Source organism: Mastigoproctus giganteus, chromosome 6 (assembly GCF_048544385.1).
Source record: "Mastigoproctus giganteus isolate SK-2022 chromosome 6, ASM4854438v1, whole genome shotgun sequence".
NCBI classification, from domain to species: Eukaryota; Metazoa; Arthropoda; class Arachnida; order Uropygi; family Thelyphonidae; genus Mastigoproctus; species Mastigoproctus giganteus.
In genome coordinates, this window is record NC_143580.1 from 153,973,459 (window position 1) to 153,988,618 (window position 15,160).

General features: G+C 36.5%; 1 protein-coding gene across 8 annotated transcripts in view; it reads right to left on the minus strand.

Annotated features, from left to right (window-relative positions):
* Positions 1 to 15,160, minus strand: part of LOC150084664 (signal-induced proliferation-associated 1-like protein 2) — a 585,655-nt gene that overhangs the window by 209,785 nt on the left and 360,710 nt on the right. For all 8 annotated transcript variants that reach the window (XM_090376537.1, XM_090376543.1, XM_090376536.1 and 5 more), the window contains one exon: positions 12,912 to 13,058. In XM_090376537.1, coding sequence (XP_090232663.1) covers positions 12,912 to 13,058 — 147 coding nt within the window. The remainder of the gene's footprint in view (positions 1 to 12,911; positions 13,059 to 15,160) is intronic.

Genomic DNA, 15,160 nt, shown 5'->3' on the forward strand with positions numbered 1-15,160 from the left:
AAGTTACTGTAGAGTTGGCGCCTCCGTAGCCAAGTGGGAAGGAGTAGCAGCAGTGCATAGCACACGTTTCTTGATTAGACCGGGGTTCGAGCCCGTCACCACCAAATATGGAGGATGCGGAAAGGTCAGGGAATGACCAGCGCATATTCCCGGAGCAATATGGCCTTAGTTGCTAATGCTCCTAAAAACCAAAAAACAACAACAACTGTAGAGTTGTTAAAATTGGGAGGAAGAGACATAACACAAAAACTGGCAAGGCTCTTCACAAAGTGCATTAGAAAAGGTGTGACGCCTAAGCAGCGGAATAATGCAATCATAGTTTTGCTGCATAACAAAGGAGATAAATCAGAAATTGGAAATTATAGACCAATTCGCTTGTTATCCCACATCTACAAGTTGTTCACAAGGGTCATTACTAACAGATTATAAAGAATACTTGATGAGAATCAACCGAAAGAGCAAGCTGGCTTTAGGACAGGATTCTCAACTATGGATCACCTTCACGTAATATCACAGCTAATGGAGAAAGCAAATGAATATAAAACACCATTATGACTGGCATTTGTGGATTATGAAAAGGCATTTGACTCCATACAGCATAAGGCAATGTTTAGGGCATTGGAAAGACAAGGCATAGATACTCCATATATTATGATTTTGAAGAAAATATATGAGAATGCCACCTCCTTTATTAGACTAGACAAAGACAGTAGGAAATTTAAAATCGAGAAAGGAGTTTGACAAGGAGACACAATATCTCTGAAGCTGTTTACTGCTGCCCTTGAGGAAGCTTTCAGAAGATTAGACTGGTCGCAGAAAGGAGTCAATGTGAACGGAGGGTACCTAAACCATTTACGATTTGCAGATGACATTGTGGTCATAAGCCACGATCCCAAAGAATTAGAGGAAAATCTTAATCAGTTATGTATGCACAGTTAGTAAAGATTTTGAACTAAAGATGAATATGGCTAAAACAAAAGTAATGATGAACAAGTATGCCACAGAAAGGGAAATAATGATTGAAGGAGCAGTAATTGAAAAGGTGGAGTCATATACTTATCTGAGACAAGTTATTAGCTGTAATAATGATAAATGGCTAGAAGTCAAGAGAAGAATAAATTTTGGATGGATAGCATTCAGGAAATTTAGTCACATACTGAAGAGCAATATCCCAGTTTGTCTGAAACGTAAAATAATGAACCAATGTATACTCCCCAACATGACTTATGGAAGTGAAACTTGGGCACTCACCAAAAGAATGGAAGAGAAGCTGAGAACTGCACGACGAAGAATGGAACGAATTATATTGGGAATCAGACTGTTAGATAAGAAGAGAAACACATGGATTAGGCAGCAAACTCAAATAAAGGACATTCTTATCAAAACTAAAGAACTAAAATGGTCTTGGGCAGGACACATAGCTCGAAGACATGATGACAGATGGACTAAGAAAATAACAGAATGGTTTCTGCTGTTTCTATCTAAAAAAGATCATACTAGACTAAATCTTGTAGAAATACATACAAAAGACTACTCTTCTTGTGAGGATATGAAGACTACTCTTCAGGATGACTTGAAGAAAAGTATATACCAGAGTAGTACTCAGGTACATACTTTTGCAGAGGTTGCGCTGAATGGGTCAGCAGTCAAAGTCAATGAAAACAGTAAGATCAAAATTAGTATGGAAGTTACGAATTTAGTCACTAATAAGACAAAGTTTAAAAGTCTTAAGACAAAGTTTAAAAATGTCAGGATAAAATTTTAAAGTAGTAGTAGTAGAGGTATATCATGCAAGAAAGCAAGCATATAAGCTTATATAGCATCAGCAGAAAAAAAAAAAAAAATTTCACACATACATTCCCTCTAAAAGTTTTTCCAGTTCCTCCTTGAATTTATTTAAGCTATCAACTTCCACAAGTTAGCTCATAATTGTGGTGTAGTGTTAGAAACAGCTGCTAAGTGGGATATGGACAATATTGCTGCTTCTGAGACTACATCTGTAAGCAGAAGAAATCTATTTTGTAGAGATGGTATTAATTTGAACAAAGGTGGAACAAGGATTTCTGCCAATATCATTGGAGGATACCCAAACGATTCAGTGAAACTGCTAGTTGGGGAGAGAAGGGTAAATTAGATCCACGTTTATCTGATGATATGGGACAAAGTAATGCTTGCACTAACCTCAGGAATTTTTGTTAGTTGCCGTAACAGCCAATGTTGATAAGGATGTTCTGAGGGTAGCAATGTTTCTAATGAGCAAGAATATATAGCTCACGATACAAACCTAAATAACTTCAAGGGATCAGGGTCATAAATTATAGAAGATTACTTAGTCTCAACTGTGTCTACAGTAATGTCAGGAGTGTTGTCAACAAAATGGCTGAATTTGAACTCCTGGTTAGGACAATTAATGCTGATATAACAGGGCTAACAAAAAGGTGATGTCACTCGAAAATTGATGATGACAAGTTCCACAACATTACGTATAACATATTCAGGAAACAGAGAAGATAGAAGGGGTGGGGGGGATCATGCTTCTTATCAAAATGAGCTTAGGCATGAACGGAGTTTTTGCTGAGTCTGAAGTTACATTTGCCAGCATAGAAGCTGTGTGTTGTGAGTTAGTGAGATGCAAAAGAACAATGAGTAGGAGTAATCTATAGACCAGATGATTGTAAAAAATATGACGAGAATCTCTGCATGCAAATGGAATGGGAAGAAAGCGTGAATTTATTATTATGGATAACTTTAATCTGTCCCAGATTGGTTAGAATAAGTGGGAGAGAAGCTCACCGTGAGGAAAAACTTTTTTAAATAAACTAGATGATTATATTTGTACCAGCATTTTAGAGAAAGTACTACCGGTGAGAATATTCCTGATCTCATCATTACTAATGATTCAGATGACATCACAGTACATATGACAAAGTACAAAAACCATTGTCAGAAAGTGATTATGCAATTGTCAGTTGTAAGATTAAGAAAGATGTTACAGTAGTTAAAGGTAAAGGCACGAGTTTTAACTTTAGAAGAGGGGACATTGACAGTTTAAGGTGCTATACGGCATCTGTGAAATGGGCAGATTGCCAAGGGATAGCAAATACATTTGAATTATGGAATACTTGTAGAGGAAAAAAGCCATGAACGAATACTTGCTATTAAACAAAAATATTGCAGGAAGATGATAACAAAATGGATAAATGCAGAGTTGGCCAATCAAATAAGGCAGAAAAATATAGAATGGGATAGTTATAAAGCAATGAAAAGTACTTTCTTAATCTTAAACCTACAACAGCTACAAGATGATTTTTAATAGTACCACAGATAAAATCAGAGAGAGGCCAAGGCTGCATATGAGAAAACACTGGCTAAGAGAGATAAGAATGGGGATAAGGATTTTTCATGTATGTGATTACAAGGAAATAAAAAGCAAATCAGATCGGACACTTGTGCACTGGGTGTGGATAAGTCTTAGGCAACCCGGCTGATGTTGAGGATGAACAGGTACTTTGTCAGTCTACTGAAGAAAGACCCTTCATGCTGAGAAGAGGCTGTGCGAATGAGACTGAGTCATGAAATTAGCAATTTTGAAATTACAAGTGAGTGTTTATTTGAAAAGCTTTTGAGCATAAAGGCAAGTCTACTGAAGAAAGACCCTTCATGCTGAGAAGAGGCTGTGCGAATGAGACTGAGTCATGAAATTAGCAATTTTGAAATTACAAGTGAGTGTTTATTTGAAAAGCTTTTGAGCATAAAGGCAAGTCTACTGAAGAAAGACCCTTCATGCTGAGAAGAGGCTGTGCGAATGAGACTGAGTCACGAAATTAGCAATTTTGAAATTACAAGTGAGTGTTTATTTGAAAAGCTTTTGAGCATAAAGGCAAGTAAAGCTCCTGGAGTTGATGCCAAATACCCAGTAATTCTGAGGGAGAGTGCAAGGGTATATTGAACCATTGAGGTTAATTATGTGGGCATCTCAGGAGAGATTCCTTTGAATTGGAGACTTGGCAATTTATTACCAAAACATAGAGGAGACTCTAAAAGTGAAGTTAACTTCACACCTTCTTCTAACTACAGACCGGTTATTCTGACTTAGTGGTAGGGAAAATATTATAGGCAATGATTGAAAGTGCAATCTAGGGACATTTAAATAGATATGCCAATCTGAATAACAAACATGTTTGTTATTTAACACATTTTTTATTAAGGGAAATCGTGTTTAACTAACTTAGTAGGCTTTTTTGACACAGTTATTCATGAACTGGATGTAGGAACAATTTTGACAAAGTTTATTTGGATTTTAGCAAAGCATCTGACTCGGTCCCACGTGAGAGGTTACAGTATAGGCTTTAAGAGGTTGGAATTACTGGAAAGATTCTAAGATGGATTGCTTGGTTGCTGCAGGCAGAGGGGTTGTGATTAATGGATATTCTTCAAAATGGTATAACATCAGGAGCGGATCCCTGAAGAATCGGTTCTTGCACTACTGTTCTTTCTCATTTTCATATATGACATTGATGAAGCGATAGAAGGTGTAAGGTCAAAATTTGCAGATGAAGTAAAGATTGGCAGAGTCATTAATGATCAGTGCCAAGCAGCACTCTTTCGGGATGACTTGAACAGACTTAAAGATGGTCAGAGAAGTGGCAGCAATGTTTTAATGCTACTAAATGCAAGGTCTTCCACTTGGGGAATTGCAACCCACAAATAAAACTATACACTTGGTGGAATTGAATTAAAAACAGTGGAGGAGGAGAAGGAAAGGGATCTGAGAGTTACAATGCTGGCAGATGTGAAGTTTTCTGAACAGTGTAAACACGCAGCCAGGAAAGTCCATAGTGTCATATCGATGATTTATCGAACATTATTCTGTGGAGATAAGGTCATAATCTCACAATTTAGTAAAATGAATGAAGGTGGATTTCTCACCGTTCTAAACAATTCCAGAACTAGGGATCATAAATTCAAAGTACAGAGGTTGAGGTTTAGATTAAATATGTAGGAAGTTTTCTTTTTAGCCAGTGAGTCATTGAATGCTAGAACACTTGCACTCGTAGGTAGTTGAAGCTGTCGGTTTGAATAAATTCAAAGATTAACTGGATAGTTACCTGTGTGAGGAGGGAAGCATATAATTTTTATTTTCTTACTTGGTTTTTTTTTTTTCCCCAGTTTGTGCATACGCACACGCTCACTCTATCTGGCTAACCCACTAATATTCATATATTGCCCTGAAGCTGTTAATAGCCTGTTGCTTCCTTGCACTATATGGTGTGAATACTATTGCTATTACTACTATATAGCCCTTACTGATTACGTCCAAACTATATTCCAGATGTGCAGACAGAACCTAACACAATTTTATACCAACCCCCCCCCCCCCCCCATGCAGCTTAGGAACAGTATTAACCCTCAGGGAAAGTGAACACCATACCATAATCCAAACCAGTTGATCCTTCCCAGCCTTAAAAGGATGAGTAAATATTGGCAGTAAAGATTGGCAGTCAGAGGTCAAGCTGGGTCAACTCCCAGGTTGACCTCTGGTGCCCCATGGTGTGTGTTCGTGCATACACACGCGATCACTCTATCTGGCTAACCCACTAATATTCACATATGACCCTGGAGCTGTTAAATCACATGTTTGAGCACATTATGAACATGGGTGTGTGTTGTGTGTGACTGTGGTAAGAGCAGTGGCGAGTTGTGAATATTTTAATAATGGGCTCGCAGTTTTTCCGACTTTCTACGAAGTAAATTTGATTTGTCACAGAAATTACATCATCCGTGGCTTCCACTACAGGCACTTCCTATGCTCACACTACTAGTAGTGTGATTAGAGCATGTGACGCATTTTTCATGACCGGTATGATATCTCGAGTCAGGGGCAGATTTAGGGGGATGGACAGATGCGACTTATTACCCCCTTCACCATGCATATAAGCGAATGAGTAAAACGTTCCTAGGTATATCTTAAAAAAAAAAAAAAAAAACTTAAAAACCTGGTTGTCATGCCTCGCCTTACGATAACTGGATATGACAGTGTCTGAAGTTCTAACTTTTTAGAATTTTTGAATAGTATAATGTTGCAATCATGCTTCCTAAATTTACTACTGCAGTAAGTATGATTGCAACAATACAAATATTTGTCAACAATTTCTTTTTTCGTCTCGCATTTTCATTACAATCTATTGTTAGGTTCCCCTAACAGCTGCGTATGTCGCTTCAACTACAAGATTGGTACATCAATCAGTGCTATTTTGCAGAGATATTTAGATATGATGCACTCGCAAGTACACATCTCTTACTTTAGTTACCATAAATCCATTGTATTTTGTCTTCCAGAAATTATGAAGATCTGTGAATGATCAATAAAATATTTATAATAAAAAAGCTCTTTTATTTCATAATCGATATATACAAATCAAAATACCTAAAAGAAACGCGAAGAATATTTCGCATAAACCATCTGCTGTGTGTGCTCAGCACACGCGCAACATTTTTAGTCATTTTTTTTTTTAACTAGGGAAATATAATGGATACATTTTTTTCATGATAAAATTTTAATATTGCGAATAAAAAATAACATGAAATATTTCCCATATCACAAATAACATAAAAACTATCACAAAACATTCCACAATATAAAACCAAATATTACGTAAAAAACAAACTTTCTAGAAGAAGTACACAAAAGTCACAGATTATATGAAAAAAAAATTTATTTCACAAATATTCAAGAAATATTTATTCTAAAAATTGCCATATAGAATTTACTTCTTTATTAATATTTGTTGATCATTTGCTTTGCTCAATAGCTGAGCGATGATTACAGAAGAATGATTTGACATAACGATCCGGATCAAATTGAAGCAATGGTTTTCCATTTAGATGTCATAATTTGCAACATGTTTAATTGTCAACATTATTCATTCATTCACTCAATATTATTCATTACGCTGAAAGCTCGCTCATCTTCAGCACTGATAATCGCAATGATTTCAAAGATATTTTCTAGCTTTCTTAATTGAAAAGGTAATTTCACTCAATTTTAAAGATAAACTGTCTTTCGACAAAATCTCTAAAATCATTAATTTTTATTTCATATTTTATCAGAAAACTTAAATTTCTTATTCAGTTTTCACCATCTTGCCACAGAGACAAAAGTTCTTTCACATTCCACGATTTCGGGTAGCACATGTTTAAAATTTCTTTCAATGGTATCGTTATTTTCTTTATTTAATTTAAAATCGCCCTGTTGCATTAATAACTTATCATTTAAGGATAAAACAGTGCATTTAATAACTTGTCACGAGGCAATTTTTTTACTTTCGATTTTGATTGCTTCAAATTCTTTCCACTTCAACATGCTCTCAATTTTAGCTTCATAATTTTTTTCAGAATTTTTCAAATTAGCAATAGCATTGATAGTTCGAATAATTAATTTATATGCTTGTACCATTGTGATTCAGTAAAGCTTCTGAAAGGTAAGAGAGCTCCTGCAGGATGCCGATCATTAGTGCTAAATGGGTAAGAAATTCCAAATTTAAAAGTCAATTTAATAATCCGGAATATTTAACTTCTGATTCAAAATGTTTGCACAAAGCGGGATTATTCGTCCAACCCATAATTACCGTCTGCAAGCTAAAAGCTGCTCATCGTGGCCCGAACACACTCTTTATAGTTTCTTTAGCAATCATCCTTAATTCACGCTAGTTTTTTTGGAGATTGGTGATACAGTTTTTTTTTTTAATTATTGCCTGTATGCCATTATATTTTAAAACATTTTCTACACAGTGAAAGGCTCGACAAAGTTTCAAAATCTGCCAACATTTCATCTTCGCAAAGTTTATATAATATCTTAGTTGCCTCAATTCTCCTCCCTCTATGTTGCTACTCTCACTAGTTCTTTGAATACAGTGCAAAATGTCGGAATCACATAGATATTCAGCTACTGTGACCACGTAAACAGACAGGAGAAATTTACTGAAAGGCATGGATAACTCACTTCTCCGAAAAACATATGCCCGTTTGTCGGAGGAAAGGGGAACTACAAAATACATTGACCAGAGGCTATAATCTGTGTCGAGAATCTTCTTAATCCTCTGACTGGCTATGGAAAACATATTGACTAGCGCGACTTCTCGGTATGTGAATGCATAGGTTTTACGGACACCACTAACATTGTGAAACGGTAATACCTTTCACCCTTAATTCACACTTTCTAACTACCTAATTGCCTAAAGGCCATAAGTGAGAACAATGCATACAAAGTTGTCTCTCCTAATCCGTTCGTTACATGGAAATTTTCTTCATTCAATGGAATCTATTTTAAATGTAATTACCAAAAGGAATCAAAAAAATTCGCTATAAAAAAGTTTGTTAAACAGAGGTTGACTGTAATTAAATAAAAAATTAAGCAATTTTAAAATGCATGGCCAATCGATTGTGCCATGAAAATGCTGGGAATGGGGCCCTGCTCGCCCCCACCGTAGTTTCAGCTCTGGATACTCAATAATTGCATTCAGGATTTCATTTGTAAAGTAAATGATCATCTCAACAATTTTCAAAAAAATAACAATGGGTTCTCGCGAGCCCACTATAGCTCACCAGTGGGTAAGGGATTATGAGTACAGGACTGCGTGGCTATCAAAAAGACTGTCCCTGTGTGTAATAAGATACCCTTACTGTGCCAACATGTCTAAAAAACATATACAGCCATGGCCTTCTACTCCACCGGTGGAGGCAAAATTAACTACTGGGAAAGTGTGCGCACCACCTGTCAATCTCGTATGTGGATAGTCCTGGCACAAGTTGGAACCCCCTCCATCCTGTGCAAACAGTGTGTGCATCCACTGAGAGTGAGTGGCCTTAGACTGGGAGGAAAACATTGATTATGCTGCTCCAATTTCAGAGTGCTGTAAAAAAAAAAAAAGGTGAAGGGTGAAGTGCAAGAGAATGTCCCTTAAATGTTAATAAATTCATCTGCACCACTGAAAATATGTTAAAAAAAAAAATAAATAAATAAACAATAAAAAAAAATCCTACTACAGGCTAGAATGTGTAATTGGGGTAAGACTGATTCAACCACATTTGTGAACCATGGAGATTGCCAAGTGATTGAAATGTGGACTGTTAAAAAAAATTTTTTAATTAATTTTTAAAAAACCTGATTGTATCCATGGTGCTGTGGCCATCTGTATGTTAGGGTTGGCAAACGTTGGGCAAAAGGTGATGTAAATACTATGGGATATCCTCGTCTTACTATGCCCCTGTGGTCTGCTTTCCCTTTGTGTGTGAACTGGCATCTTATGTATGACTGGATGAATGCATCTGTGCAAGGCAATGTATGGTTGAGAAAGAATATGTGTGCATGGTGCTGAGAAAATGTGTGTGCATGGCTGTGACTGTGAGAGTGTGTATGCATCAGAGTATTAAATTAACATGTGTTACAAGATTTTGAAATACTGTGCTATCTGCCTGACTCACTATTATTCATATATGGGCCTAGAGCTGCATGAATGTGTGTGAGAACACGTGTGGGTGAATGTGATGCGAGATTGTGAGCACAGGACTGTCCCCATATGTAATAAGATACCTTTACTGTACCACCCTGCTTAAAAAATATATGTAGCCATGATCTTCTTCCCCAATGATAGAGGCAAAATTAACTGCTGGGCAAGCACACACCTGTGAATCTCATATGTGGATGGTCCTGAACTGGTTGGAGCCCCCTCCATCCTGTGTGTACATCCACTTAGAGTGAGTGGCCTTAGCCTGAGGGGGCAAAAGTGACTGTGCTGTTCCATTTTAAGTGTGCTGTAATGAAAAATCTGAAAGATGGAGTGAAAGATTTGGTGAGAATGGCATGTGATTGAGGTGTGTGTGTGTGTGTGTGTGTGTGTGTGTGTGTGTGTGTGTGTGTGTGTGTGTGTGTGTGTGTGTGTGTGTGTGTGTGTGTGTGTGTGTGTGAGAGACAGGAGGCCTCCCCCCTCAACTTGAGACTGCAGTTCAGGGCAACTCCTGGGAAGCCCTGACTGCTTTTGCCAATGCCATGCTGATTCTTATTCTCAGGCAGTAGGGCGTGGGATGCTGATACTGATTAAACTGGATGTCAAGAATACTAATTCTTGACATCCAGTGCAGGATGTCAAGAATTGACAAAAACCACGAAGTCAAACCAATTTCCCTCCTCCCATAAGACACCTTTTCTCCCTCTAAAATCCTACACCTTCCCCCCTTTCAAACCTTTGCCTAACGGAAGGTGGGTTACCTCTTCTATTTCCTGGTGGAAAGCCCTCCTAACATCCACCCTCTTTCTTTTCACATTTTGTCCCAAAGTGAAAATTTTATTGGAAATGAGCATCCCCATATCATTAAATAGTAAAAACGTTTCCTTTCCCCCTTCCTGGCAAGTCCTTGGTGACTCCAGGGTTTACCTCACACACACACGTGATCCTTTTGCACCCAGCCCACCTCCTCACAGTATTGGACGGGCAACATGGGTTCCTCAAGGCTTAGAATCTAAGAGGCCAGAGGAACAACAGACTAACATAACCCAGCACCACACTACATAAACCACACTATCTTGACTTTACAGAGTTCTATTGAATCCCAAAAGCTATGAATGCAAAGTTGAGGAGACTGTCCCCCCCAAGTGCCACTTAAGCTACAACACTACACTATGCCCAGTGCTAGGGTCATCTTCGATGCTCTCATGGTCATGTTTAAATTCAATAAACTACCTCCAATTTTATTCTTTGATGGAGTAGATTCACAACATACAGTCCTCAAACATTGAACAATTTCAGATAATTCTGTGCTTTCTTTCGTTAGGAATTTTATAACCACTAGCTGCTCAATTTTTTTTCATTTTTGGCTTGATTTTCAGCAGTCTTCAGAATCACACCTGACAAAAACAAACAGAATAATTCATATGGTTTAAATTTTGTAATGCCTATTTGTGCCTTCGTACCTAAATCTAAATCTAGAGCATGTGTTTGACAAAACGCTTTGAATGTCCCTTGTAATTAACAAGTATATTGTTCATAACTATACTTGTAATGTCCTATCAGTCTCTCTCTCTCTCTCTCTCTCTCTCTCTCTCTCTCTCTCTCTCTCTCATTTCTTAATCTTCTACTGTTTTATCTTTTTTAGGATCCATTTTCCTTCTCTTTTCTACATTTATCTTTTTTTTTTCTTCTTAGACATACGTCAATATTTGTCGGTGTTTTGAGTTTTTAACAGTTCCATATATTTGAGTTGTTCTTTCTTCTTCTGAATTTCAGTTCAGTTTTAGCCATTAGTAAATTATGATCACTGTTGATAAGTGCTTCTGGGAAACTTTGAATTGCTTTATTTAGTTTCTAACATATGTCTGTTATTTATATAATCAGTCTGATACATTCACAAGCATCTAGTCATTTCCTCTCATTCTTTCTTCCCAATCCATGTTTTCCAACTACCTTATCTTCTCTCCCTCAACTGATAACATTAAATCACACACAATAATTAGTTATAATTTGAGGTAAACAAATATACAAGGATTACAATCTAAATACTGCACTGTGGTGCACTGAAAGAGAAGGAAGTAATCGGTAAAAACACAAAAAAATGAAGTATTTACCCTTCAATGGGTGAATATGTCATTTTTTTGTGATTTTCATAGACCAAATCTTTTAATTCCAGCCATCTGACAGGTTTAGAGATTATGAAAATATTGTGCCTACTGGTTGTTTCAGATGCTGTTGCCTTACAGTTCCTGACAAAGTGTAGCTGAAATCCTTCTTTGTTCCGTGATACATTTTTAAAATGTATTCTGTAATTTATCATTCAGCTTTTCACTTCACAAATACAGCAACTCAAAAGCATGTGCTGGAAAGGAGACAGTTATCTCAGAAAAACAATGTGTACTTTCATGATTCCAGAAACCTTTTTCTATTTCAATACAGTGCAGTGTTACTGAGCATATATTACCTTTGATTCTAATGAAGTTAGAAGCATTTCTATTTCATCATAGAGTGATTCTATCTCATCATCTAGGTGGTTCTTTTGTTGGCATACATAACTGAACAACAACTGCATTTACTGGATCTGTTTTTACTTTTTACTATCAACACTCTTTCACTCTGATGTACAGAACTCATTACCCACCTTCTGTATTTCTCAGCCAATCTTACACCGATACCATTTACCTTTCTTTTCCCTTATATCTCTAATTTCCCTTATCTTCATTCTCCTCATTTCATGCTTTGCCTCCTCCAAGAATTCCTGGTTTATGTATTGTGCTCACATTCCATTTCACTATATTGTATGGATTTCATTTTATGATAAACTTGTGAACTCTGGTGCTGGTAAACATTGCTACCATTTACCAGGTTACATATTACTAATTATTTTTTAAAACAACTGTTTGAATAAGAACAAGAACATCTTATCTATTTCATATATCTATTTCCAGTTGTATAACTATTGCTCTCTCTTTTGCACATACACACATGCAGGCTTGGGTTAAGCAGAAGTTATTCAGTAAGCAGTAGTGATCATAAGTAACAGGAACAGTGTTGTTTAACAAAATGCTGGAATACTAGGATATTATCAACAAGGAATGATTACCATTACGCAAAGTAAACAAACTTGCAGTTTTCTAAATGATAAAATTTATAAACTAATGACTCTTATACTACAAGAAAAATATTTAGCAAGCAAGTTTTAGCATAAATTTTATACCTAAACAAACATGCTGATACTTCAAAATGCACTACATTATTAATGAGATAACATCCTGTGAATTACAATTAAGCAAAAAAAATCACAACTGAAATAACATTTAAGTGCAAGAGGATTTATGTGTCAACTTTCCACACATTCATTCTGAAATTTCATGCAACATTAGATTTCAGAAACTAGTCTATTACCTTAGTATTGCTTTCTGTTGATGAACTCCTAGTTGTTGAGGGGAACTTGTTTTGCATGCACTATCCTCATGATCACAGGTACCTATATTTTCATAGTCTCCTAAAGAACCAGTTGACAAGTAGCTACAGTTATGAAGGGTGCAGCCCCTGTCAAGAAATTACATATATATCAAAATAGAGCACTAAAAATTTACACATATAATGAGTTATGGCTAACACTGCATAGTATATTCAAAAAAGTACTGATTATTAACTTTTAAAATAGAAATGCACAAGCTGATATTTTTAATAATGTTGAACGGTGACTGATAAAAAATTGAAAATGACAAGGTAATCCAAATACTCATTGGAACGAGTACAGAGAAGGGCAACAAGATTTGTGAATGGAATAAAGGGTTGCTCTTACGAAGAAAGGCTTAAGTTTTGCAGATTACAGTGTCTGGAGACTAGGTACCTGCAAGGTGATCTGATTGAGGTGTATAAAGCCCTGAATGGTTCGAGCATGCTCAGTGCTGATGGGATTCTTCCTCTTGCTCAGAATACAGTAAACCCCCACTATTCGCGGTTTCGCATATTCGCGGTCGCTGATTTAATATAAAATTAAATCTAAAAAAATGTGAATTTTAAAGCGCCGTGAACATTTTCCACCATAAAAAAAACATGGGCGTGGGCTAAAATTATCTTTCCCAGTCAAAACAGCGCTCAGTGGGTGGGGGGGAGAGGAGTGACAAAATCGCGAGCGTGGATGTTTCTCGCTAATCCTTGTTCAGTATGTGTTATGCGCTTGTAATGGAAGGTTTCGTCGCTTGCTTTTAATTTATATGCTTAAAAATTGAATAAATTCATAAATTGATATGCTTACAAAAGTGATAAATCTACCCTTTTGCAGTGTAAAACAGACTTTTTCGAGTGTGTTAATGGAAGAAAGTGACTTTATTGTGGACAAGTTCTTTCTAACCCGTACGAAAATATGGCTACGAATAACAAGGGAAATGTGAAAATATCAAAGAAGGTGACATTAGCGAATAAAATTGAGTTATTAGATAAAATTTCTAATGGTGAAAGTGTCTCCTCAGTGGCAAAACATTATAAAATTAATGAGTCAACGGTACGATCAATCAAAAAAATCGGAAGGAAAAATCCGCCGTAGTGTCCGTGAAAACGTGCTAATTTCTTCAAAAATTTGCTCTGTAACTCATGATGTTAAATTAGAAAAAATGGAAAAGGCTTTAAATCTGTGGATAGGAGACCGAACTCAAAATAAAATTCCTTTAAGTTCACTCATCATTCGTGAAAAGGCAAAACTCCTTTATCAACACTTTAGCGAAACAGGTGATAGCACTGACGGGATACGTTTTTTAGCTAGCAAAGACGCTGGTTTGAAAGATTTGTTTCAAATTTCTAATAAATATTACATTTAATATTAAATTGTTTCTTATTTTTATTTCGATGCCTTATGCTTGCATTTCACTAGGTACTGTCAATGTACGTAGTCATATTATGAAGGTACATATAATACATACATACATACACAGACAAAATTTTAGACTAGTTTTTCTTATATATTTCATACTTTGGAACGGAACCCCTTTATTACTATTGGAGCCATAACTCAGTATTCGCGTTTTCGGTATTCGCGGCATTTCTCAGGAACGTAACCCCCACTATTCGCGGAGGTTTACTGTAATCACTTGAGAGGGCATAAATTCAAATTGAGGAAAGACAGTTGTAGGATAGATGTGCGGAAGTTTGCCTTTAGCCAGCAGGTAGTTGGTTCGTGGAACAGATGTCCATCTTTTGTTGTGGAAGTTGATAGCCTAAATAAATTTAAGGCTGAGCTTGACAGGTATTTGGAACAAATGGAGGGGTGAAATGGGAGTGGGGGCTTTTTTTTTTTTTTTTTTTTGGCTGATGCTGCATAAGCTTGCTTTCTTGCATCATATACCTCTACTAATGCTAATGCTAAATTAAGCCACGCTTATTCAAAACACATATAGACAAGCAACCAAGTGATACGGATATTATTTTGTTAGCACATCAATGCATCTGAAATAAAAATGAAAAACAATTCCTGAAATCAAAATGCTACCAAGTGGTTGTTGTTGTTGTTGGTATGAAAGTTTTACGACACAGGGGCAACTGTGGCCAATATGTGTCTGTCAGCGTCATTACGTTCATTTTAATGATTTAGGATGGATATATCAGAGTGCATTTATTATTCCTAGATGTTTAATATATATAAAGAGCTC